Source organism: Eptesicus fuscus, chromosome 9 (genome assembly GCF_027574615.1).
Source record: "Eptesicus fuscus isolate TK198812 chromosome 9, DD_ASM_mEF_20220401, whole genome shotgun sequence".
NCBI classification, from domain to species: Eukaryota; Metazoa; Chordata; class Mammalia; order Chiroptera; family Vespertilionidae; genus Eptesicus; species Eptesicus fuscus.
In genome coordinates this window covers 57,196,643-57,224,247 of record NC_072481.1, presented here as the reverse complement: position 1 = coordinate 57,224,247, position 27,605 = coordinate 57,196,643, and the positions used below count along the sequence as shown (strand labels likewise).

Sequence of the window (27,605 nt, the reverse complement as noted above, 5' to 3'; positions counted from 1 at the left end):
CTCATTAATAATAAGGATCTCTCAGAATTCTGAAGTATGAGCCAGTGACCCCACTAATTCCATCTATGAATCATCACCTTTAGAATGGTAAGATTGTAACTATACATGAAAATTTCTAGCCATGCTTTTGAAAGATTGCACTGTATATAAAAAAAAAGGCTTTTAAATCTTTGTAAAGAAAGCTGCAAACTGAAGATAATTTCTTTCTTTCTTTGACATTTTTCATCTTTATTGCCGTATTCTTCCAACTAAAACCATGCAAGGGATTAGGTTCAAGTACAGAAATATAAAAAAGAATTTGCGAAAATCATTTAACTTTTAAGTAGAAATTGAAGTTTTCCATTGACATGTTCAATATTGAAGAATAGTTTCCTTGATTGAAGCAAATACTAATTAAACTATGTCTAAATAAAGTATTTTCATTATATAATATAAGCTTTCATTTAAATTCAAATTACAAGTGTTTCTATTTTACTACTCTTAACCACTTCTTCTCAAGTTTGCCAGACTGCACTTAGTTGTTTATAGTGGCCTCCTCCAGTTGTTCTATCCATGTCTACACCACCTTAATTCCCTTTCACCAGGAAACACCTGGTAAAACCTACTCAAAGTTAATTCCTTACATAATGCTTACAAGATGGACATGTTTATGTATATATTTACTATTATGTGATGCATTCTTAATACATTTTTTAATTTCACAAATTTCCCACGCTTGAATAAAAATGAAAACATTACAAGACTGTGTAAAGTAAATAGTGAACATTTCACCCCATACTCATATTCTCAGTGACTACTCTTTTTCTTAGTGGTTACTCTGGATCCCTCCTGACCTTTGCCATGGCACACACACATATAAATTTATTTACATAAATTTAAGAAAGAATTTTGTTTATAAATTCAAGCAACCTGAATTATTTATAACCTGCAATATAACATATTAATCTTTGTTAGAATATACAATTCTACCATTTCTTATCATTGCCTACTATGACCGTGCTCTAATTTATTTAACCTCTTCTTTACTAATGAACATTTGCTTCAAATAGTTTCTTATTACAAATAATGCTGAATAGAGAATTCGTGTTCCAATATAGTTACATATATACGTAATGTAAAATGGTTAGAAAGTGCTTCTTAAAAGTAGAAATGCAAGAAGAGGCAGATTTTTAAATTTACAAATTGCCTATGAAACATTTACTTCAATTGATATTTCCACCAACAATATGAGAATGTCCTTTTTTCTGACATTTTTGCCAACACTACATGTTGTCTACCGTGCCGTCTAAATGGCTAAATTATAACATATAAAACCGAGTGAAGGATTATGATAGACCACAGTTCTGCAATAGTGGCACCATTGACCAAAATTTTGGACCGACATTTTGTAGCAGCGGTCCTGTACATTATAGGGAGTTTAGCAGAATCTCTGGCTTCTTTTCACCAGATGCCAGTAGCACCACCACCATTATCTGTATATGACAACCGAAAATGCCTCCAGGCACACCAAATGTTCCATGGGGGACAATAGCCCCGTTTCTATTCATTGGAAACCACTAGTTTAGACTTTGATATTAAGTCTCTTATATAAAAGTTTATTTTGCCGCTTGCTTTAAATGGCATAAATATTTTTAAAAGAATTAAAATTATTGTTTGGGTAATGTCTTTTAGATGACCCCACTGAAGCTATATTAGAAACCCTAACCACTGTAAATTTTAACTGTTGTGGATAACAGCATTAACATTTTGATTACATGTTTTAATTTAATGGCATCATATTTGTTAGGTGCATCTTTTCGTGACCTCTGTAGTTTAAGGTGCTTTAATATTCTAACCTTTCCTCCATATTATGTATTACTAAACATTTTAGTACGTGTAACATCTTGCTACTTTTTTCATATTATTCTGACCTTCTTGAAACAATAGGTAGCTGGGATTTTAAAAGAAAAAGTGGAGTTTAAAAACATCTTAAATAATGCATTGGTAGTTTTCAATGTATTCCCATACATGGGAATTATATTCTTACTGGAAATACCTTCACAGATAATCTCCTTGGGATTCATACTAAAAAATTTATAAAAAATTTAATAACTTCACATAAATTAGAGATTAAAAAAAAACTGAAAAAAAATTTCTTAGGTTTCCCAAACCCTATTAGAAATAACTGACCATGATGAAGTTTGTCACTGATATTTTTATAATCATAGCTTTACAGTGAGGGGTGCTGTATGATGAAAGGGAAACTATGGATATTGGTAGAGCAAGCTAGTCCTTAGAATTGTTCTTCACTTTACATTTGTATAATCTTCTAATCTTTACAAAACCCTTTAACATCTTAGTTAATACTCACAAACATCAGTAGTACATCAAAACAAAAATAGTAATAGCATTTTGTAAGAGATAACGTATTTTTTTTTATTTTCACTAGATTTCGTGACTACACAAATGGGTGTCCTGCTATTTATGGCTTTTTAAAGAATTGTATTAATTCCTTGAGAAGGTCTGTTACACTCAAGCAAATTATGTGTGTTCTTATGTAGCTAATAGACAAAACCTCCAAGCTTATATTCATTTAGAACTTATAAAAACCCTTAAATTTGGCCAAGAGCACACTGCATGTTCTGATCATTCTTATACTTTTTTTTTAAATATATTTTATTGATTTTTTACAGAGAGGAAGAGAGAGGGATAGAGAGCTAGAAACATCGATGAGAGAGAAACATCGATCAGCTGCCTCCTGCACACCCCCTACTGGGGATGTGCCCGCAACCAAGGTACATGCCCTTGACCGTAATCGAACCCGGGACCCTTGAGTCCGCAGGCCGACGCTCTATCCACTGAGCCAAACCGGTTTCGGCTTATACTTTTTTTAAATGTATTTTTTATTTCAGAGAGGAAGGGAGAGGGAGAGATAGAAACATCAATGATAAGAGAGAATCATTGATTGGCTGCCTCCTGCACGCCCCCCATTGGGGACTAAGCCCGCAACCTAGGCATATGCTCCTGACCAGAATCGAACCCAGGACCCCTCAATCCATAGGCTGGCGCTCTATCCACTGAGCCAAACCAGCTAGAGCCTTATACTTCTGGTCATCCTCCCAGCATAAGTGTCCTTGCCCAAGCTGATCTGCAAGAAGAGTGAGCAAGGCCTTCTTTGAATCAGTATTTATTAACATTTGTAGAGCTCTTATTCTACACATCTGAAAATATTTAATATTCTCTATATTTATTATATCCTTCTATTCCCTTCAGTATTTCCTGTAAAATATAAATTACTCATTTTGAGAGAATGGACTATCTGTATGGCTCTGTCTTGATTTCCGTTACTCATGTGAAAATGTTGTGTCCTAGTTTCAGGGCTTCCCAAGAAAAGAATATTTAAAATTCCTTCTGATGAAAAAAATATTCCTCCTGATTGTATTAGATAGAAAATAAAAAAAGCCCAAGTTGTTCCATGTTAGTGCACATCCTTTAGTCAGTACTGTTTAATTCACACTATTTCAGTAAGAACCACCATTTTATCTGTATTTTAATTAATTAGAAACTGAGGCTTGGAGTGCTTAAGCAATTTACTCAGGATCACGCAGCTACTAACAGGTCAAGGCAAGCTCAATGATTTGCAAATTCTCCTTCTGTGCTGTTTCACTACCACATAGCCTTTCCTCTTCCCACGCACAGGAGATTGAAGGGAATATCTTTGTTAGGTCCATGAAACACTTGTTTCTATCTCCTGAATTCCACAAATGGGTTCAGGGTGAGTTTTGAGAGACCTGGCAATCGCAGACCTTCTAAAAGTTATTTATAAACTTTCAATTCTTAATTTTACTTAGCAAAGATGTCAGAATAAATTACTTTCCATCTTATTGAAAATGAAGGAACTCTTGAATTTTTCTTCCCTCATTTTGTATCACTTTATCTAAATACTTGTCAAGACTATCCCACAACTAAACAGAATATCCCATCTAAAATCCTGACTGCATCAGATCATAGATCAATATATGGCATACATACATTGGATGTTTACTGTATTTAAATTGATAGGTATCATTAAGCAATTTCCAATGCCCTGTATAACATCTAATTGCTCAAATCCTTAAAAAATTTTTTTTCTAAGAAAGAAAAAGCTAAAAGGTGAATTAAAAGCTTTATCCATTTAAATTGTCCTTAATCTTATATTTCTAATGAACAGTTATTTTCTTCAGGGCGGGGGCTGGGGGAGAAGTGTGTGTTTTTGGAATCTTTGAAAAATCCTTATGATTTTCTCTAATTAATATTAACCTATTCATATAGGTAGTATTAAATCAAAATAAAAGTTCAGGTAGTATAAAAAGAACAAAAAACTGGGGGAAAATAGGTACATTTTGAATATTTCAGAATATTTGTTAAGTATTAAAGTCCCAAGTAAGGCTGTGCTAGTAAGTAAGGGAGGATAAATGGAGAAACCTTGCTCTCAAAAAACATCCCAAGGAGTCATGTGCAAGTAACTGTAAGACAATATATCGGTAAGTTTGAAGCAATGTTTTGGAAAAGCCAAGCTGAACATTTCTTCAGCCCTGTTTACATGTTTCTTGACTTGACATTGCTCTTGGGGTCAAGTCTAAAACTTTTAACAAAGCCTATGATAAGAATTATATTAGTTTACTATCAAACTTTGGACATTTTGAGAGTGATCGTGGGTGATAAAAGTACTTCAAACTGATTTCAGTGTATTGATGGACCTATAAAACATCTCATTCAAAAATCTATTTTGAAAGTAGTTTTTTCTACAGTGTAAAAATGATCTGGAATAGGGCACTGTGTGCCTGACAATGACAGCATTTGGAATCTTCCTTCCACTGCTCCCTGACAGGGAGGAGGTAGTTGTCCCTAACCACTAAGTGTATTTGAACGCAAGCTGATGCTCACACCATATCTGGATACGGTCTGGAAAGAGAGGTGAGATATCGCTGATTATCTTTCATATTTCAACATGTGAAAGTTAGAATGATCACTGCACATGTGAGCCTCACACAGTCACTAAAACACTGCAGGAACTGGACGTGGAGCTTACCAAAGATACCTGAGCTTGTCTAAGATGTAAGCAAATTAAAAAACTCAGATAAATGCTGAACTGAACAGAACACAGGGCAACAGACATGAAAAATACTGGCCCTATCAAATAGGGATAAGGTGGACACTCCACCTTTGAGCCACCTATGTTCTGGCACCTGCTGCTCAACCTCATCTCACAAGACTGTCCCGTAGACCTTTGCAGCTTAATCACACTGGCTGCTTCACAGCTTCTCAGAGGTTCCATGTACCTTCCCACGTCAGCACCTCTGCACCAAAACACTCCCTGTGGCCTCCCTCTAGCCACCCTTTTATTCAGTTGACTCCTGTTTGACTTTCAGATATCAATTCAAACTATACTTCTGGAAGAAGTCCTGCAGGCTCAGCTCACCAGTCCAGATATTTTTGTCACATGCCTTCATAGAAGCCCATTATTTTCTTTGGAATACTTTCCTCAATGTAAAATGACACATGTTAGTGTGAATCACTGATTAAAAACCAATTCATATCTGTCTTCTCCAGGAGACTAAGTGCTGTGAGAGCAAAACCTTATGGAATTTTGCTCACCATATTATCCTTGAGGTTTATCAAGTAGTAATCACTCAAGTAATATTGTTGAATTAATAAATAAATGATGCAAGCATAGTAGTTAGTCAAAAGTGTCAATTTCTTTCCCCAAATGAAATTTAAACAAATCATCATGGAAATCAGATTTTCTTGAGAAGACTTCACATAAGAAATAACACAGGAAGCATTCTTTTTTTTTTTAAATATATTTTATTGATTTTTTACAGAGAGGAAGAGAGAGGGATAGAGAGTTAGAAACATCGATGAGAGAGAAACATCGATCAGCTGCCTCTTGCACACACCCTACTGGGGATGTGCCCACAACCAAGGCACATGCCCTTGACCGGAATCGAACCTGGGATCCTTGAGTCCGCAGGCCGACGCTCTATCCACTGAGCCAAACCGGTTTCGGCCAGGAAGCATTCTTTATAGCCTATCACCCTTTATCTCTTTTTCCCCCCTTAGGAATGATTGCTCTGTCATCTATCATTATCTGACTATCTATCTATCTATCTATCTATCTACCTACCTATCTATATCCACCTATCTATCTATAGCATGCTTTCACTAGGAATTTAATTGGCATTTTATGTTTAACTGAATAAAATGAGGTCTTGGTCAAATAATGGCAGAGGTTTTAAAAAACAATATAATTGGCAAAAATCCCACACCATGGGTTCTTTCTATGCATTTGATTTCTAATATGTAAATGAAGACCATGATGTCACCTCTGTATACACTGCTACTATTTTAAAAGAAAATTAAAATTGAAAGAATAAAAGTAGCCTTTAAACGTTGAAAATAAATTTTTTAATAATTTAGGGAACAATTATGTCCCTTGAATTTTCACCTTTTTAATTGGTAATAACTTTGGTACAATTTAAATGTAATTGTGCAATTTCTATCTTAGATGCTGAATAAAAATAAAATAGTGCATATTTTTTTATAAAATTAGTTAATTTTTGCAAACCTCTGTCTTCATTTTATACCACATGTATATACTGTATAAGGAACATTTTTCCTTGCTTATGTTAACAAGAGATTTTATGACTCAGTTTTCATTATTGAATTAAATCAAACAATTGCTGGGAATACTCTTCACATATTGTTTTTCTCCTTTACCTTTGTTCCTTTTCTATTATCTTTCTATGACTTATAACCATCTAGAGTTAAAATCAGCTATAAAAATAAGCCCATGACATTTACTTAGACCCATGAAGGTCACTTTATCCTTCATTTTTATAAATTTTTAGTTCTCTCTACCTTTTGATTCTGTTTTAGAGACCAGTAAATTATTTTTAAATACTAAAAAAAATCAGCTATTAATATATTCCTAATGCAAACATGTTAAAAAGATGAAGTGTAAATATTTTTAATGCCTAAGATGATTAAATATTGGAATGGAATCTATAATAAACTAGAGAAATTATTTAGCTATTCATACATCAATAAATGTATATTTTTTATCTTGAAAATTATATATGTATCCTAGTTTGCTAATATTTTATGCACATTACATTATACATTATGCAGGGTAAGGCAAAAGTAGGTTTATAGTTGTGAGTAGTCGAAACACAAAATTCTTTTATTATTATTTAATAATTATTGTATTCTTTTCCATATGAACAACTGTCAACCTGCTTTTGCTCAACCCTACATATAATGTATATTATAAAACACTTGAAAATATAATCTAAAAGATTAAAGATGTAATGACAATATTTAAATATGTTAAATATGGTCCTCACTAAAATATTATTAGTATTTTATTTTTTAACAAAATATTGATTATGTTTTTAACACAGCAATCCCAAGGTCTAGCCCTAAGTTCAGTTATTTTTAATACTTAATGGTTATCAGAGCTGAAACCTTACAAAGATACATTAAACATGTGCTTTAGTATGATTGCATGGTAGACATACAACACTGACTCTGTTCTAATACTAATTTCTTCAGATCTTCAATAATGCTCCCTAATTGCACTTTTATTATTGAAAATATATATATTTAAATTTATAAAGAAAATGTATTTGTTTGTGCCATAATATTTTCCATGTATTATTTCAATTAACTTCATCATAAAGAACAGAACGTTTCTTTAATGGTACATGACGTTTTTATACTCTCACTATTAAATAGAAAACATTAAAAGAGACTTCAAAACATGTATCATTGACTTTAGAAAAATTATGTGTTTACTTGATATGCATGACTTTAAATATGATTGAAAACCATGAATCTAAATGCATATTTCAAATATCCTTTTTAATTATTTGAATTTTTAAATAACATTTTATTAAATCTGATTAGATCTTCATGGATTTTAACCTGGCTGACTAACATGGACTTGCAAATCGGCTAGCAAATAACTCACTCTAGGAGTAGGAAAAATGTCAGTTTTGTCATTTTCTCATTTGAATATTCATCAGTATGAATTTTAACCCACAGTGCACTTGGCGACATCTTGAGTCTTATTTTTGGCTTGTATCTTATATGTGACTCTATTTGACATGTTAAAAGCAAGGCTATCAGTGTCATCTTTATCTTAAGTAGTAAACCTTAATGTTCTCTTTAGAAAAATATCAGTGGGAATTCTAATATGTTCTTCCTGTGCCCCAATAGATCATTGTGGCATTGCACTTTGGAGTTCTCTAGCATGAACCCAGTAACTATATTCAAATGCTAAGGGATAGAAAGCTCTGTTTATCACCAGCACAGGAAGAATTACCACCTTCTTAGATCTTTGACCACAGAGAACAATGAGGACAGGTATCTCCTTTGGGGATTGCTGGCATAACATACTAAATCCTGCTCAGTTTTAACAAGATCTTCATCACTGTTATCTGAAGTTCAATGAACCCTAATGCCAGTTAACTAACCACATCACTACTCATTAATGTTCTACTCTTCTATACTTAACCATTTCTAAAATTAAGTAACTGTTAGCAGTTAATATAATTGAATGTATAAACAGTTAAATTATTGAAATTTTATATGTCAATTTAACTTCTCTTTATTGGTCCTTCATTTGTGGTTTGCTAGTTTTGTAAAGTTCTTAGGAGTATAAACTCTGGAACCTGTCTACTGGGTATGAATTTTGGCTTGGCTACTTCCTAACTGTATCATTTTGGCCAAGTTATTTTACCTCTCTATGCCTCTGTTGCCATAAATGTTAAATAAATGTAATGATAATGATAATAAGAATACTTACCCCATTATGCCAAAACCGGTTTGGCTCAGTGGATAGAGCATCGGCCTGTGGACTCAAGGGTCCCAGATTCGATTCCGGTCAAGGGCATGTGCCTTGGTTGCGGGCACATCCCCAGCGGGGGGTGTGCAAGAGGCAGCTGATCGATGTTTCTCTCTCATAGATGTTTCTAACTCTCTATCCCTCTCTCTTCCTCTCTGTAAAAAATCAATAAAAAAAAGAAGAAAAAAAAAGAATACTTACCCCATTAAGTTGGTTCGATGATTAAATGAATTAATAAAATAGAGGAGACTTGGAATAGTGTCTGGCATATAGAAAACACTCTTTTGTTTCAGAATAACTATCCATCCAGTCGTATACCCCAGTGGTCAATGGGCGGGGGAAGAACACTGCTGTCTTCTAAAGCGTAAACCTCAAGATATTAGTGAAATATCATGAGTACTGTTATTCCCAGAGTAATTTATAAAAGATGTTCTTATGATATTTAGAGCCTACTTAAATATATTTGTTATATTTTCAGGTTGTTTCAGATGTTTCAATGTTTCAGATGACTTTTAATATATGTATTTTTTTCATATAATTGTAGACTTCACTCCCATTTCTCTACTGAGCCTGGCGGTAACAACCTGAGCAGAGGAGTATCCCTTAGCTCTGTAGATACTCTCAAGGATGCTGAGTCCCAAGCTTAGGGAATGTTAACAAGATGAGGTTTGGAGAAATGCTTCCTAGCAGTGTCATGTAGAGAAACAAGTGATCCCATTTTCTAATTCTGACCATAGGTCAACAAAAACTGTGGTATTATAACGTGTACATTTTTTACTAAACTTATATTAACACAATTTTACATCTAAGCCTTGAAAATTTTATTTCCAACTATCACTTTATTAACCGTCACTTGCTAGCACAGCTTCACCATGCACAGGTGGAGTTCTGTTAAGTGTGGGTGTATTCTTTACTCAAACCTTTTAGATGTGATTTCATCTGCTGTATACTTTGAGAATATTTTATCAGTCTCAGTACACATGTTCCACAGCAGTTGCCACAAGAATGAAATGTATCCATTCTTCCTTTGAGATCTTTTTTCAAACAGTTATGGATCAGCCTATCTGGAGAGGGTGATGTCCCTGGCCAAGTTATTTTACCTCTCTATGCCTCTGTTGCCATAAGAAATGCTTCCTAGCAGTGTCATGTAGAGAAACAAGTGATCCCATTTTCTAATTCTGACCATAGGTCAGAATTAGAAGCCAGTGTCCTTAGAATATGAGAAGAGTCAGATATAAAAATAAATGGAAAGCTATGACGTTAGGGTGGCCAGCTAATTTGAATAATGGTTGCCATACAAAACAGTGTGACCAGTTAATTTGATTTTCAGATAAACAACAAATTGCTTAAAAATAATATGTTGGTTATCTGAAATTCAAATTAACCGGGCAACCTGTATTTTTACTTACTTATCTGGCAACCTGATGAGAACAGCCTATAACGGAAGGTATTACAGACAAAAGTAATTGACAAATACTTGAAATTCAAAATGCATTTCTGATTTCCTGGGAAGGAAGTCACTTATTAGTTAAAATTTATCTGGATCTTTTTGCTTTAAGAAACATAGAAACAGAATCCACAAATAATAAAGAATATTTTATATAATTGACTACTCACCAAATATCTAGAACGTTAATAATAAGTGAGTTATTGATAAATAAGCATTTATTTAAAACTGGATTTTAAATTTATATTAAAAAATAGGAAACACTTAAGTATAGGGTATTTCACGTGTATTTTTAACCCTGTATTAGTTTTCTATTGCTGTCTTTTATTACTATAAACTTAGTGGCTTAAACAACACAAATCTATTAGCTCACAGCACTGTAGGTCAGAAATCTGGGTGTAGTGTGGCTCAGCTAGTTTCTCTGCATAGTTGCATTCGACTGAAATCAAGGCATCAGCCATTCTGGTAGCTCTGAGGGAGAATTTATTTTCATATTTATTCAGGTCATTGGCCAAATTCACTTTCATGCAATTGATTTCCTGGCTGGCTGTTGGACAAGTGTCAATCTCAACTTGTAGAGTCTCCCACATTTCTTGGCTCACTTTGTCTTCAGTCTTCTCTGACCTCTACTTCTGGCTCATCTCTCCTGCCTTCTTTTTTTTTTTTTTTTAAATTTCTTTATTGATTAAGGTGTCACATATTTGTCCTCATCCCCCCATTCCCATCCCACCCCTCTCCCCACGCATGCCCCAATCCCCTGTTGAACTTAACCGTTGGATAGGCTTATATGCATGCATACAGGTCCTTTGGTTGAACTCTCCCCCTCCCCCCACCCTCCCCCTACCCTCCCCTATCCTCCCTCTGAGGCCCGATAGTCCGATCGATGCCTCCTTGCTTCTGGTTCTGTTCTTGTTCCTCAGTCTATGTTGTTCATCATTTCCCCTAGATGAGCGAGATCATATGTCACTAGATATATACTAATAAGAACTGAATGTGAGACGAGCAATAATATTTATGCTGACAGGCAAATGAATCAATCTGTAGCGAGCTTCCCCCTGGACCAACAGTTCTTTTGAGACCCAATTTCGATGTCCAGTAGTTCCTTATGTGTACATGTCAGCACTGACCCCTCAGCTCTGGATGGTGGACAAATGGTGGTAATGGAGGTCCGACTCCCTCTGGTTTGGTCTCGGCCGAACCCAGGGGCACGGCGTCACCCGGACTAAGGGGCACGTGGCCTCACCCATACCCAAGGGGCGCGTGGTCTCACCCCGGCCTGGGACCCAGCCTCACCCGGATGGATCCAGGGGCGCACGGCCTCACCCGGACCCAGGATCTGGCTTCACCCGTACCCAGGGACGCTTGGCCTCTCCCACACCCAGGGGCACGTGGCCTCACCCGGGCTTAGTTGCACAAGGCCTCACCTGGATCCAGGGACACATGGTCTCTCCCGGACCCAGGGATGCTTGGCCTCTCCCAGACCCAGGGCCACTTGGGCTCACCCGGGCCTAGGTGCACGAGGCCTCACCCGGATCCAGGGACACATGGTCTCACCCGGACCCAGGGACGCTTAGCCTCTCCCAGACCCAGGGGCACGTGGCCTCACCCGGGCCTAGGTGCACGAGGCCTCATCCGGATCCAGGGACACATGGTCTCACCCAGACCCAGGGACGCTTGGCCTCTCCCAGACCCAGGGCCACTTGGGCTCACCCGGGCCTAGGTGCACGAGGCCTCATCCGGATCCAGGGACGCATGGTCTCACCCGGACCCAGGGACGCTTGGCCTCTCCCAGACCCAGGGGCACGTGGCCTCACCCGGGCCTAGGTGCACGAGGCCTCACCCGGATCCAGGGACACATGGTCTCACCCGGACCCAGGGATGCTTGGCCTCTCCCAGACCCAGGGCCACTTGGGCTCACCCGGGCCTAGGTGCACGAGGCCTCACCCGGATCCAGGGACACATGGTCTCACCCGGACCCAGGGACGCTTGGCCTCTCCCAGACCCAGGGCCACTTGGGCTCACCCGGGCCTAGGTGCACGAGGCCTCATCCGGATCCAGGGACGCATGGTCTCACCCGGACCCAGGGACGCTTGGCCTCTCCCAGACCCAGGGGCACGTGGCCTCACCCGGGCCTAGGTGCACGAGGCCTCACCCGGATCCAGGGACACATGGTCTCACCCGGACCCAGGGACGCTTGGCCTCTCCCAGACCCAGGGCCACTTGGGCTCACCCGGGCCTAGGTGCACGAGGCCTCATCCGGATCCAGGGATGCATGGTCTCACCCGGACCCAGGGACGCTTGGCCTCTCCCAGACCCAGGGGCACGTGGCCTCACCCGGGCCTAGGTGCACGCGGCCTCACCCGGATCCAGGGACACATGGTCTCGCCTGGACCCAGGGGTGTGTGGGCTCTCCCAGACCCAGGGGCGCTTGGCCTCGCCCGGGCACGGGATCCAGCGTCATCCGGGTCCAGGGGCACTTGGCCTCACCCGGACCCGGAGTCCGGCCTCACCTGGACCCAGGGGCATGTGGCCTCACCTAGACCCAGGGACGTGAGGCCTCACTTATACCCAGAGGCGTGTGACCACACCCGAGCCCAGAGGCGCGCAACCCCGCCCGCACCCGGGTCTCAGCGGGGCCCCGTCTTCCCGATCCCGATTCCTGCCGGTCAATCCCCCCTCAGCAATTCCCCTGGCCATCCTTCCAGAGCTCCAGTATGGCTGCTGCAGAACTCGTCGGGCGGCGGCTCGGCGAAGCTCCGGTGCACCCGGTGCATGGCGGTGGGCCGGTCTGGCGTCGCTGCGTCGGCCCTTGGGTCTGCATCGGTGGCCGGTCGCCGAGCATGCGCACCTGGCCGCTTCCGGGGCGTTGAGATTCTTGACGGACTCGGAGGTCAGCAAGCGCGGAGTCTCCCACCCCATGTCTCATAGGGGCTCGTCTGTCCGTGCTTGGCTGCCAGTGGAGCCGTCCCCTCAGCCGGAGACCGCCGGGGGAACTGCGCCGAGCACGTTCCAGGCCGCTGTTGTATCGCCTGAGCCATAGTTCTTTTGTGTCGCCTGAGCCGTAGTTCTTAAAGTGTGGTCTTTGGGTCACCGGCATCAGCATCATCCCACATACCCCTCTTTTATTCTAGTTGTAGAGCATCTACTCAGCCAGCCCTATGGTGGTCTTGGATGGTGTCTGCTCTGCTCTCTTGTCGTAGTCTCAAAGTTGTTGTGGTAGGCAACAATCAGGCTTCCGCCCTATGCCTCCATCTTGGTCCTCCTTTGTATAGTTAAGTCTTGATTGTTGTTGGTGTCACTGGGGGGGCTCTCTTTGTCTATAAAGGAAGAGTTGCTGTGCAGGAGACACGTTTATGGGCCGGGTCTTGGTGCAGCAAAGCTTTGGCGCTCACTGAATATTCCCGTTGAATGTGTCCCTTATGCACGTGGTTGAAATCTGGTGTCATCTCCCACAGACCACTAGATGCCCTCGTTTCTGGGTCTCCAATGGGGTGTAGATCAGCTACTGCCTTAGGCACTCAGCAAGGATTACAGCAAAAACTGTAGTTTCTTCCTCCTGTCTGAGTGGCCCTGGAGCAGTCCGACTAGAACAGCAGTTCATCTGGTCCGCTGCCAGAGGGCAGGCCACCCACATGCATAAGCCGTTGCTTGGGGCGCAGGTGTGCCTGCAAGACTTGCGGGGCAGGTCTTCAAAACGTGCGGGGCGGGTCCCAGGGCGGGGCAGGGTCTCAGGGCGCCAACAGGCCATGGTGCGGCGAGCCGCGATGGCTGTGTGTCTGGTCCTTCTGCCTTCCACGTATCTAAGTCCCCTCGTTCCGCACTCCAGCGCAGCAAACACTGATTGCTGGGCGCACCTCCGCAAGAGTCCCGCCTCTCCCCGCAGGCATCTGGGTCTCCCGGGGTTCGCCAGAAGATGGATTTCAGGGTGATGGAGAGCTAATCTCCCCTAGGTTTGGAACAAAAGCCCCTTTCCCCCGCCACCAGCCAGACCCACGCACCTCCACACCTCATCCCCTCCGATTTCGCTGGGTGCGAGGCAACAGAACAGCCTTTAACCTCCGCCGCCATCTTTTTCAAACTTCTCAATTTGTACTTCTTAATCCCTTCATTTCAGTCAACTCTACTGAAGTCTAGCGCCGCCGGGAGGTGCACGGAAAGGGCGCCCGGGCCTCCGTCCGGTGCACGGTGCGCGCGTCCCGCGGAACCAGGCGCGCGAGGGCCGCGCGGCTGGGACGGGCGCTGGGCGGCCGCCGAGCTCCAGGCACCGCCCTCGCCGCGTTCCGGACGTCGCTGCCGCGGCGTCCCCCCAATTTGTACTTCTTAATCCCTTGAATTCAGTCAACTCTACTGAAGTCTAGCGCCGCCGGGAGGTGCACGGAGAGGGCGCCCGGGCCTCCGTCCGGTGTGCGGGGCGCGCGGCCCGCGGCACCAGGCGCGCGGGGGCTGCGCGGCGGGGACGGGTGCTGGGAGGCCGCCGGGCTCCGGGCGCCGCCGCTGCGGCGGCGTCCCCAGCGTCCCGGGCCGTGCGGCCTGCGGGGGCGGCGGAGTTGCGAAAGTGAGTGAGTTTCCCAGGGTTTCGCCCGGAATGGGGTTCAGTGCAATCGGAGCCGGTGCTCAGCGCACTCCGGAGCCTTTATCTCCTTCCTGCCAGTGAACTCCGGCCAGGTCATCAGCCGCCCCTTCCTCTCCGGTTCCATCCTCCCCGCCGGCGCGTGTGCTCGTGTCTCCGCCCATTTTTCCATACCTCAGGCTTTTACGGCTTCCCCGACTGTCCCCGTGGCCTTCTCCTTCCCCCCAGCTGTGGGCATTTCAGTCCACCAACTTTCCTGTGGTTCTGGACGATGTCCGTTCTGACCTCTAGTTGTATTTTTGAAATTGTTGTGCCCGGCTGCAGGTTAGGTGTTTAACCTATGCCGCCATCTTGGTTTCTCCTCTCCTGCCTTCTATTGTGCTGCATCTCACAGAGTCTCTTCTGTCTTCCTCTATTGCCTTTAAGGGCTCACAGGTTTACATTGGGCCCAACAGGATGATGCCGGATGACTTTTTTATCTCAAAGTTCATAACCTTAATTTAATCGGCAAAATTCCTTTTGCCATATTCACAGGGTCCAGACACTAAGGTGTGGACATTTTTTGGAGACTGGACATTATTCTGCTTAATACATACTCGAGTGTGATGTGATTTGCATTGTAACTAAGCATTTACATGAATTCTTTTAATTGGGAAATAATAAAAAAAGGAAATCAGACAGAAGACAAAGCTCTACTTGATTCCAATCTAGCTAGTACAGAATTTTTTTTAATTAAAAGATTATTTTATTTAATTTTAAAGCTTAAATTGAAAACTACTTAGTTGTTTCTGCACAGGTCTAGAGATTGAGAACGAGTCCATGTTTTTACATGGTCTCTCAGAAGGCCAGAAAAAAACCCCACCTTTTGTCCTTAGCAGAAACAAATTTGTCCTGAGCCAGTTCATTTAAAGGCAATAAAACTACTTGAAAGGACACAGTACTTGTGATCATGACACATTCTTAAATGAACCAGATTCCTTTTGATATATATGAAAAATTAAAGCCTGGGTCTAAAAGTGCTGTAAGAGAAATTGTCTCATTCTTTTTGGTGAGATCTGACATCAGCATATAGATGGCTTCATCAATTATTGAGGAAAAGACTAAGAAAAGAAAAATGACTGATTGGGATGCTTCATTTTGAAGTCTGAATGTGAAGCCCTTGGGTTGAATGTACCTGTAGGTCGAAATCTTTCAGAATTAGCTCCCGTTCTCTCCGGCTCATCTCTTTAAATTTTTTGTTTAAAAAAAATAAGGCACTTAAAAATTTTATCGCACTCTGAAACATCAGAACATGTGTGCCAAACTTTGAAGTAACCACATATGTCAATGAAGTTAAGGAACAGATTTCTGTACAGATAAATATCCTTAAGATGAAGCAAGGGGAATGATTTTAAATTTAAAATATTACTTTTATTCTCAGGGGTTAACTTTTCATGACTTTGAATGACTTTTTCTTCACAGCTATTTTCATTCTCTTCTGTATTCTAAAGTGCAGCAATGAATTTCAGAGTTCTTGTGTTTGCCATGTAATGTCCTTGTCTTGTTTATTCCTGGAAGAGTATTATGAACTCCTAGTTGACAAGCTGTAACTGTTTTTTTTAAATTGAGACAAAGATGATAATGAATGACTTTGTTCATTTGCAACTCATTAATTAGCTCCTGTGCTTTTGTGGCATTAACACCTAGAGATAAATAAGGGAATCACAACTAATAAAACTAGCACATGTATGTATACACTAATGAGCAAAAGTGGAAATAATTTTAAAGGCACCGTTTTCTTAAGGTTAGTATTAATGATTTTCAAATATTTCTAAAAATTATACATTCAAGTCAGTTATCAGTGATGTAACTTTTGCCTATAGCATAGTGCTTATAGTATTTTTCCAACTATTTAACCTAAAATGCAGATATTTCTCTATTCTCAAAGTCCTTACTTCTGAAACAATTGTAAACTATTTCTTATCAGAAATAATTTTAATTCTATATAATTTTATTTTGAACTTTTGTTTTTATTTCATATCAGACCATTCATACTTATTTCATAACACATCGCCCCACCAAAAAAAGACGTTTCCATACCATGTAAAATGCAGACTTTCAACTTAATTTCTACCTCTAAGTAAGTAAGGCCATGTGCATTTAGGTGATATTAATTCTTTATTTACATTTTAAAAATATGTTATAAAAGGGACTTAAACTAGCATCCTATCCTGTATAATAAAATCCTAATATGCAAATTGTCCCCTCTGGTGGCCGTTCAATCAGGAATTCAACTGGTCACTATGACGTGTGCTGACCACCAGGGGGCAGCATGGAACATGTTGGGTTTTGGTGACTCTGTGCTGGTAGTGAGCAGCAGTGGAGGTGCTGCCGGCCCCGATGGGCCCTGACAAGAGCAGGACCATGGTGGGATGGTGGAGCAGGTGAGCAGGAGTTGCCAGGTCAAGGTGGGGTGCCAGGTGAGGCTGCAGGGCTGCGAGGCTGGGTGTGCGAGCTGGGGCCTGATCTCTGCAGGCTACCCCAAGGGACCCCACCGGTATATATACTGGAGGCCTGGTGCATGAAATTCCTGTGCCCTCTAGCAGACTGGCAGCCCTCAGGGGATGTCTTACTAATGGCTTAAGCCTGCTTCCCATGCCAGCAGTCGGACAACTTTAGCGCTGCCGCTGCACTTGCCAGCTGTGAGCCCTGCTTCTGTCTGAGGGGCACTCCCCCTGTTTTAGTGCACTGACCACCAGGGGCAGCTCCTGTGTTGAGCGTCTGCCCCCTGGTGGCTAGTGCGTATCATAGTGACTGGTCGTTCCGCCATTGGGCTGAAACCAAATCTCCAACATCCCCCAAGGTGTCCCAGATTGTGAGAGGGTACAAGACAGGCCAAGGCACCCCACTGGTGCATGATTGGGGCCAGGGAAGTTGGGCGGCGGGGGAGGGACCAAGAGAGGGCTCCAGGGCATGTCCAGCCCATCTCGCTCAGTCCGGATTGGTCGGACCCCAGCAGAAAGCTAACCTACCAGTCAGATCTTCTGCCCCCTGGTGGTCAGTGCATGTCATAGTGAGCTGTTGAGCAGTCTTAGCGTATCATTAGCATATTATGCTTTGATTGGTTGAACGGACAACTGGACAATTAACATATTAAACTTTTATTGTATAGGATATATCCTATCTAATAAAAGAGTAATATGCAAATTGACTGTCACTCCAACACACAAGATGGCTGCCCCCATGTGGTCAAAGATGGCTGCCCCCATGTGGACACACGATGGCTGCCACAAGATGGCCAGCAGGGGAGGACAGTTGGGAGGGACCAGACTTGCAAGGGAGGGTAGTTGGGGGCAATCAAGCCTGCAGGGAAGGGCAGTTAGGGGTGACCAGGCTGACAGAGGAGGGAAGTTGTGGGCGACCAGGCCTGCAGGGAAGGGCAGTTGGGGGGGGACCCAGGCCTGCAGGGGAGGACAGTTAGGCATCAATCAGGCTGGCAGGGGGGTGGCTAGGGGTGATCAGGCTGGCAGGCAGAAGCGGTTAGGGGCAATCAGGAAGACAGGCAGGCGAGCAGTTAGGAGCCAGCAGTCCTGGATTGTGAGAGGGATGTCCAACTAAATGGGCAGTTGAACATCCCTTGAGGGGTCCCCGATTGGAGAGGGTGCAGGCTGGGCTGAGGGACACACATCCCCATGCCCGAATTTCATGCACCGGGCCTCTAGTATATATATACTGAATATTATAACTTGATGTTAACTTTGAGTTTTGTTAAAGAAATACTACTCTAATATTTATTAAAATGGTAAGGAAGACTTTATTTGGGACTATTGTGATGGGTGTCAAGACTGTCAAAATAAGGGAGACAAATTCATTTCAACTCTGAATACAATAAAGATATCTGGGGATTATCGCCAAGAAACAGGTTGTGTGTTGGGAGTTTGAGATTGGTGGGTGAAAAATTACTAAGAGGATATATCAAGGTTAGGGAGAATTCTTGCTATACACTTACTTTAACAAGATTCTTACTGAAAGACAGGTCAAGATGATCAGATATCAAGGCTGGGGGATGAGGAATTTGATTAGATATCAAGAGTAGGAGGATCCTCTTTAAGCTGACTTATCAGGATTCTTACCAAAACTGGACTGTGCAAGGATGGGTACTGAAGCTGTAGGTTAAGGCCTAGAAGAGGGCTCAGAGGAAACTAACAAATATTTAGTGGAGGAAAGTCTTTGTCAGTTTGCCAGTGACGAAGGCAAGGGAAGGACATGTTGGCATACAGAATCAGCATTGTTCACATGGTAAAAAATACGATCATTCTCTACATTTCCATGAAACTGATCTCAGGTCTGATTTATTATTTGTGTTCCAAATTTTCATAAAAGTATACTGGGAGGCAGTATGTGGACAAGCAGCATTTAAGCAGAGGTAGTGAGGGAATTAGCTAGGAGAATATCTGAGCGCCCAGCAAGTACAGTCACCCTCAAGGCATGCTCGGTGTGCTGGAGGAAGGACAAAAAATCCAATGTGACATGATCAAAAGGTGGAGTAGGACTTGAGGGAAGAGTTATATCCTTTCAGGGGCCATTGTGAAATCTTCAGGTCTAACTCTGAGATGGAAAGCCATTCCAGGGTTCTGAATAGAGAAATGGTCTAACTTACATTTTAAAGAGATCTGTCTTCTGTCATGAGAAGGGACTGTAGGAAAGCAAGCTAGAAGGGGAGACTGATTAAAAGGCTTTTCTAATAGCCCAGGGAGGCACGATGGTGGCCCTTTCTAGGGTAGGACTTGTGAAGATGGTGAGTGGTAGAGATATCCTAAATAGGAATTGAAGATAGAGGTGAAGGGTTGGCTGATAAATATGCCTGATCTGCTAGAAAGATGAGATAACTTTTTGCTTTTTTTATTTTTTGTTTTTTGTTTTTGTTTTGTTTTGTTTTGTTTTTGAGGCAGGCAAGATTGCAGCAAAAATAAGTTCCTTGAAGAAAGAATACCAGTTTGGGTTTTGACATTTTAATCCAGAATGCCTATTAGATTTCTGAGTGGTGAAGTCAGACAGGACCTAAGGATAGTATTTTGAGTCACAGGATGTGATCACCTGGGAAATGAGTGTACATAGGTAGGTCCAATGGCTGTGATCCAAAGTGCTCATTTATTTTCTCTGTTTAGCAATTCTTTGGTTCTGGTCATTTAAGATTGGCTTAGAAATCAAAACATGAGGGTGTTTTCACCTGTATTCTTTGCAATGCAAACAACTGCATGCACTTACTAAATAGTATTGAACTTTCCTATTGACTGTTAATCTTCTCCATTATGCTGTGAGTTCCTTGAGGAAAAGCCCTACATTACTTTTTGTGTGATTACTGAGTAAAATAATTAATAAAAACTTTTGCAAAAATTCAAGAACTATCTCTATCTACCTGGCCCACCTCACTTCATGGGACGCTTCTCTGTGTTTACTACACCCTAGCCACTCTTGTGAATTACTTAAAGGCACACCACATTCTCAACTCTCTCGTTCCTCTTTGCTTTTTTCTATTTTCATAGAATGTATTTCTCCCCTCATTCTTGATCTGCTAATGCATTATAATTGATCAGGTACTAGTTTAAATGCTAAATCTTAAGAGAGGTACTTCCTAAATCTTCTTTCTAATCCAGCCCCATCTTGCCACTCTTAACAGTCTAAATTTGTGACTTAATAGTACTTATCACAATTTGTAGAATTATAAGTATTTGTATGATTCTTTACTATCTTCTTCTTAATAAGTTTATGAGAACAAAGGACAATGTCTATTTTGTTCATTAATATGTACCAGCCCTCACCACTATACCAGACACTCAATAGACCCTTTAAAAATGAAAATAAAAAGTTCCATATATTTATATTATTATCAATGTTGCTGGATAACACAATCAATGTGTGATTATTTTCATTTCATAAAACCATAATACCTTTTGATAAACATGTTTAACCTGTTTTCTCTTACAATTGGAAAAATATGAGTTTATGGAATAGGAATTAGTCTCCTACTTGTCCAGCAGCAACTGGTTTTACAAGTATGTAAATATTTTTCCTTTTGTACAGAAAAAAAAATGTACTTTTCAGAATGGGATCACCTATAGAGAATGTTCCATTTCTATTCTTTACCATATGATGTAGAAGAACATGTCCAAAATGTATCTGCACTTCTGAGAAACCATAGCATTATGAGCAACTATTTTTTAAATATATTTTATTAAAAACAGGAGTTTAAGAACTTTATTTAATGACTATTATAAATTAACTCCTGGAAAAATGATGCATTAGAGGATATTTTTTATCATTTAAAGTTGTTTTACATTATATCTCTTCCTTTGTTGAGGTAAGTTCAATATAAACATCTTATAAAAGTTATTTGAAGATTTTTAAACCAATAATGTGTTGAGTATATTATTTATACTAACAAAATTTTAACATTTTTATTATTTAAAAAATTGTTATATTTATAAAACTAAATATAGCCATTGTTTCCAAATTTATTTTACAAAGCGATAGGTATAGAAACCTAGAAAATATGATACATCTCTTTTTCATAAGTAGTAAAGATTATTTATAAAATTAAATTGTCATTTCAATTAGTTATTTGAGTATACAATTAGATGAAACTGTCAACTAAATTTATTAAATATATTTTATCTTCTCTCTGCAGTTGCTAAAGTTTTTTTTCTTTGTATGGAAGCATTAATATAATTAGAATTAATTAATCATATAATTAGAAGTAATAAATATTTGGAAGCAGGAAAAAGGGATTAAACCTTATTTCTCTCAAGGACTTCTCCATGGAGAAGTGACAACATAAAATTATCTGAACCATTACATAAAACTGCTTTTTATAACAATAATTATTAAATTTTATTTTGAGAAGCAATATAAAATGCCCTAAAATATGGAACAGAATCTTTCCATAACTATGAGCTCTTGAATACTCGTGTAAAAATTAACTGAAAATTAAAATATTGCACTTTGCTATTAAAATATTGCACTTTGCTAATGGCTTTTGAAAATCTGTTTGGATTAATAAAATTTATTTAATAAAGGATTCATATACAAATTATTTCTATAATATTTAATATTTAAAATTTATTAATATGCTCATATTAATATAGATATTCATTTAAAATATCTATCTCAATTAGACCTCTGATACTTTAAATATGACTTACAGGTTTCCAAAAATATAGGAATGCTAAATGTTTATCAACAAAATGTATATATGCCTTCAAACAAACATTTCATTTATTAAAATTTTAAAGTTTCTGAAGTTAAATCTAGGGAAATCAAATCGCAACATAAATATTAAAACAGATAGCTAGATGAACTATATAAAAGAAAGTACATTCAGATATTTTCTAGCAATAGAAATTGGAAGTGTTTTGTTGAGTTTTCTAATTTCCTTCCAATTTCTCTTTTCATTTAAAGGGTTGACAGAATTACCACTAACATGTCTCCTTAAAGAAACAAAACACAATTTAATGAACAAATATTTGATTTCTCAAGTGCTCATAAAGTTTTTCAAACCAAAATTTATCTGAATATGTATATTGATCATAATATAGGCAGCAGACGATACTCATCAATCTATAGATGTGATAATTAAATATGAAGTTTCTTGAACAGGTTACTTAGTCCAATTTGGTAAATTGTACTAATTACCATGTGTACTAACAATTTTCAGTGATATTGTAAAAATCAACCACAGATTTGTTTTGGCTAAATGCATCAGAGTGTTTATACTTTGTAATGCACATAAAAATGCCACGATTTAATTGTTTCTGATCATATGAAATCTTTACTATTTGTTTATTTCCTTTATATGCATATAATTTACTATGAAAATGATCTCCTTTGAAATTAATTTATTTTCTCAGGTTAATCTCTTGGCTTTTGGATTTATCATATACAAAGTTTTTCGTCACACTGCAGGGTTGAAACCAGAAGTTAGTTGCTATGAGAACATAAGGTAAATGTTCCTTTAAGTCTACTTTTGTGTGTGTAATTAAAAGCTTTAGTAACTTAAGGAACAAATAAGTTTTGAAAGGACAAATTTTGAATGATTTTTCATGCTTCCTTTTCTCTACACTTCAAGTACTTATTGCTAAGTAGCATTTAGTATGTTTAATAAGCCTACAATAACCACATATCAAATGGTAAGTAAAACAATCTTTTCAAGCATACTTCTCTTTGAAAGAAAAGACAATGACCATTTTAAGAAAAAGTGGGCCTTAGTGATTTGTTTTGCAAAACACTTCTCAAAGCTTCATAACTGAGTTTCTTCCTTGTGTTTCCTAGTTTACATGTGGCCATGATTTTTCCTTTAACCCCTCTCTTTAACATTGATTTATTAAGAGTGTGAAAAAAAGTTTGTTTAAGGAAAACTTTAGTGCAGTGGTTCTCAACCTTTCTAATGCCGCAACCCTTTAATACAGTCCCTCATGTTGTGGTGACCCCCAAGCATAAAATTATTTTTGTTGCTACTTCATAACTGTAATTTTGCTACTGTTAATGAATTGTAATGTAAATATCTGTGTTTTCCGATGGTCTTAGGCTCTACAGCAGCGCTTCTCAACCTGTGGGTCGGCTAAGACCATCGGAAAACACAGATATTTACATTACAATTCATTAACAGTAGCAAAATTACAGTTATGAAGTAGCAACAAAAATAATTTTATGGTTGGGGGTCACCACAACATGAGGAACTGTATTATAGTGAACAGTAGACATAACTGATGTTTGGGTTGCTTGGAAACACTAATGTAGTTTCATTACCTTGCACAAGATTTATAGTTAGCATTTAGCAAATGTTAGATTGATTACTTTCTTTTACTACTCACCATTCATAGTTTCACATAGTGTACTGGTTTTAATTTTAGGAAGTACACTGCTAAAACATCTTCTGCATAAAGAATGCTTAAACTAGAAAGAAATGAAAAAGTCATCATTAGTTGCCTCATTCTTAAGGCCATGAGCAGGATTGAATAGTGCTTTACCAAAAGTCATGGTATAAAGGCTAAAAATAAGTAAGAATGAGTATGGTCATGCATCCTACCTAAAAAAAAAAAAAAAAAAATGCAAATTGACCGCACCTGCACTACACCCAAGCCACGCCCACCAGCCAAAGCCACGCCCATCAGCCAATCAGGATGAGTATGCAAATTACCCAACAAAGATGGCGGTTGATTTGCATACACTGAGGGAGGGAGGAGTGAAGACTGAAGACAACTTAGAACAGTGATGGCGAACCTATGACATGCGTGTCAGCACTGATACGCGTAGCCATTTCTGACGACACGCGGCCGCTAAGGTGGCCACATGCCAAGGATGAAACATTTGCTGCTCCTGAGGATGAAACATTTGCGAAATAATGTTTTTCCCTCAAAGTGACACACTATCTCAGTTATGCTCAGTTTTTTGGCGAAGTTTGACACACCAAGCTCAAAAGGTTGTCCATCACTGACTTAGAAGGAAGAGGGAGGAAAAGCGGAAAGCAAGGTGGCTGCCAGAGGGAAAGCCCGGGCGGGGCGGGGAGGAGCGGGGAGGGCCGGAACTGGGCGGGCACAGCGGCCGATTGCAGGATTCTTCCTGCAAATGGGCTACTAGTTATTTTATAATTTTTAAGAAATTAGTATTTTGACATGAATTTATTTGGAGGTAATGGTATTAGAAAAGCAATAAAATAAAATCTAATTTTATATTTTACTAAACCGGAAAGGAAAGTTTTCTTTGATGTCAGGAATATGTGCTGACCACAATTTGCATGGTACACTTTTTAAGATTTCTTAAAGAAAATATTTCCTAACAAATATATGTGTTACCTTTGGGAATTACTGCAACATTAGATATGAAATCAAAGCACACACACTGCATTACACCAGATAAAAATATTTTTACGATTAAGAAAATTCCTTGAAAAATGGTATATTTTAATAATGCTACCTTGATTTTGGAAGCCCATCCTTGCCACAGTGCAGTAGCATGCTCTCAAGGCTTTCCCATGTAACTGTGCAGAGTTTGTCAATTTCAAAATTGTTATTGGTTTTTGCAAAAGATTTCTCACTTATACCACAAACTAGTTTCCCACATAATTTGAGGAACCTGGGGAGACGAGTACACATAACTTTCTGAACTGGGTCATTTCAAACATGTTCTAGGTCTTGTGCCAGAGGAGCCCTTGCTCTCCTGTTCCTTCTTGGCACCACCTGGGTCTTTGGGGTCCTTCATGTTGTACACGCATCAGTGGTGACAGCTTACCTCTTCACCATCAGCAATGCCTTCCAAGGAATGTTCATTTTCTTATTCCTGTGTGTTTTATCTAGAAAGGTAAGCAATTTGTTATATTGGTCAACTCTATGATATATATTCATATAGCATCAGTTACCAAATCGATAAAAATCCTTATTCTCAATAAAGGCATGACTTGTGCCTTTATTGCCCAAATGCAGTACATTTTAGTATAAAAAAGAATCAGAACACCTACCTGTTCTCAGAAAAATATGCTTTTTATAAACTTGCTACTAGGAATATAAATATAGCTTGCCTTCATTTGAGCATATTCTCATAGATAATTAGAAGGCATTAATAATTTAGAAAACATAACAATGTAATGTGATTTGAAAATAATTTGATATGATTGTTGAAATTATATTTAATATTTCTCTCTTCCCTTTTGCTTTTCTTTAGATCCAGGAAGAATATTATAGGTTGTTCAAAAATGTCCCTTGTTGTTTTGGATGTTTAAGGTAAACAGAGGAAACTATGGACAATTATTGCTACACCATACTAAAAAGCCAAGCTGTGGATGGCCAATGCATGAAAATGACTCAAACTAATTATAAATTACTAGATAATCAAATATTTTAAGTCAGTTTTTCTGTTTACAGTGTAGGAACTGAATATAATAAGAGGTGAAATTATGTACCATGTAGCTACAGTATGCTTCACTACATGACTTAGTTAGTTATGTCAAAAATAGTATTACAGATATTTGGAAAGTAATTGGTTTCTCAGGAGTGATATCACTGCGCCCAAGGATAGATTTTCTTTCTAACACAAGAAATATATGAATGTCCTGAAGGAAACCACTGGCTTGATATTTTATGACTCATGTTGACTTTAAAACTAGTCCCCTATCACCTCGGTAATGAGCTCTGTTACAGAAAGTGGAACATAGGAGAATAAAGGAGCAGAATATAAAATAGTAGAAAGGGAATGACTGTCATAACAATGGAATGTATTTTGAATGAACTTGGGTTTTTTTTGTAAACTACATGAGAAATTATAGAGATAAAATAAAGAATTGAATAAACACATCTTACTGTTTCTTGAATTGTTCTGAACATAAATTTCTACCAAAATAACTTGCACCTAAAAAATAAAATAAAAATAACTTGCACCTGTATTTGTTATATTCATTTTCTTTTCCAATATTTCTAAAAACTGCACAGCTTCACAAAAGAAAGAAAACACACATTTCTGTTCTGTTTTTACGTTAACATTAGAATGAGGCATATGCTATTTCTATACTTACTTCACAGATTGTAACTTCAAATGCATAATCAGTAATGCACAAATGTGTCAAAATACAGTATTGTTCATACTTGTACATAAAGCTGAAGCTTTCTATTCTATGACCTTCAGTGTAGTGAAAAATATTGTATCTCATTAGACTGGTATATTTGAGTTCCTTATTTGTTTAATTTCAAAAATATTATAGTTTACATTGCAATATTCCCTTTTAACTTACTGTTTTTAAAAGGGCATTGTAAATAGGGAAGTATTCATAAAGTGAATTGCTTTTTTTTCTGCTCAGAAAAGTACACACTTCAAAGTGTTATTTATGACAAAGAAATCACTAAGAACTTTTGAAATTTTCACAGTGGATCTATTTTCTGACAGTTTTCCACTATCTATTAAAGCATATCTGTTTAAATGTACTGCTGATATCTATTCTCAAATCATCTCATTAAAATGAAGCAGTGACTAAGATTTCAAATATGTCACTGTTCTGTTTCTACCTGTAAAAGTATGCCAATACGCTAAATGCTGTGATTTTAATTTCTCCAGCTTTTGAAATGTAGTCTGTCAGATCTTTCTCTAACAAATAAAATGTTATCTAAATGAATCCTGCTACTGCTTTGCTAAGTCCTTTTCTCAGGAAAGATGAGCTACCTGCCAATATGGCTTATACATTTTTAGACGGTCCGTGATAATAATTTTTTATTATTTTTTTATCTCTTATATAGTAAACCCATGACCTATTATTGTCATTGTCATCATAGGACAGTGTTTTGGGAATGTCATATGGAAAAGTAATCTGTTCAATTCATGTATAAAAACTAGGGGTGGGAGGCAGAATAATGACCCTCCAAAACGTCCACACCCTAACTCATAACGTATGACTATTTTAGGTTGCATGGAGAGAACAATTTAGGTTGATAATCAGCTGACCTTCACATGGGAAGAACATCATGGATTTTCTGATTGGCCCAATGTAATCACAAAATTCCTTATATAAGTAAAAGAGGAGGCATAACAGGGAGCCTGTCAGAATATGAAACCTATATTTTTTCGCATGAGATTTCAGATCTTCTCATATCACCTTACCTCCCTGGTTTTCACTTTTGCCCTATCAATGTTTCTTTAGTCATACCAAACTGCTTATTTTTCCCAAAACTTGTTATCTGTTACCTAATCCCCTATTTCTGGAA

The 27,605-nt window shown here is 39.1% G+C and overlaps 1 protein-coding gene across 4 annotated transcripts in view; it reads left to right on the top strand.

Annotated features, from left to right (window-relative positions):
* The window catches only part of ADGRL4 (adhesion G protein-coupled receptor L4), a 119,973-nt gene extending 94,248 nt beyond the window's left edge, over window positions 1-25,725 (top strand). For 3 of the 4 annotated variants that reach the window (XM_028142497.2, XM_028142494.2, XM_054721134.1), the window contains 3 exons: window positions 22,770-22,861; window positions 25,050-25,218; window positions 25,579-25,725. In XM_028142497.2, the coding sequence (XP_027998298.2) occupies window positions 22,770-22,861; window positions 25,050-25,218; window positions 25,579-25,641 (324 nt within the window). In that variant the 3' untranslated portion in view covers window positions 25,642-25,725. The remainder of the gene's footprint in view (window positions 1-22,769; window positions 22,862-25,049; window positions 25,219-25,578) is intronic. The other variant, XM_054721133.1, reaches the window with a different exon arrangement.
* Window positions 25,726-27,605: the final 1,880 nt, after the last annotated feature.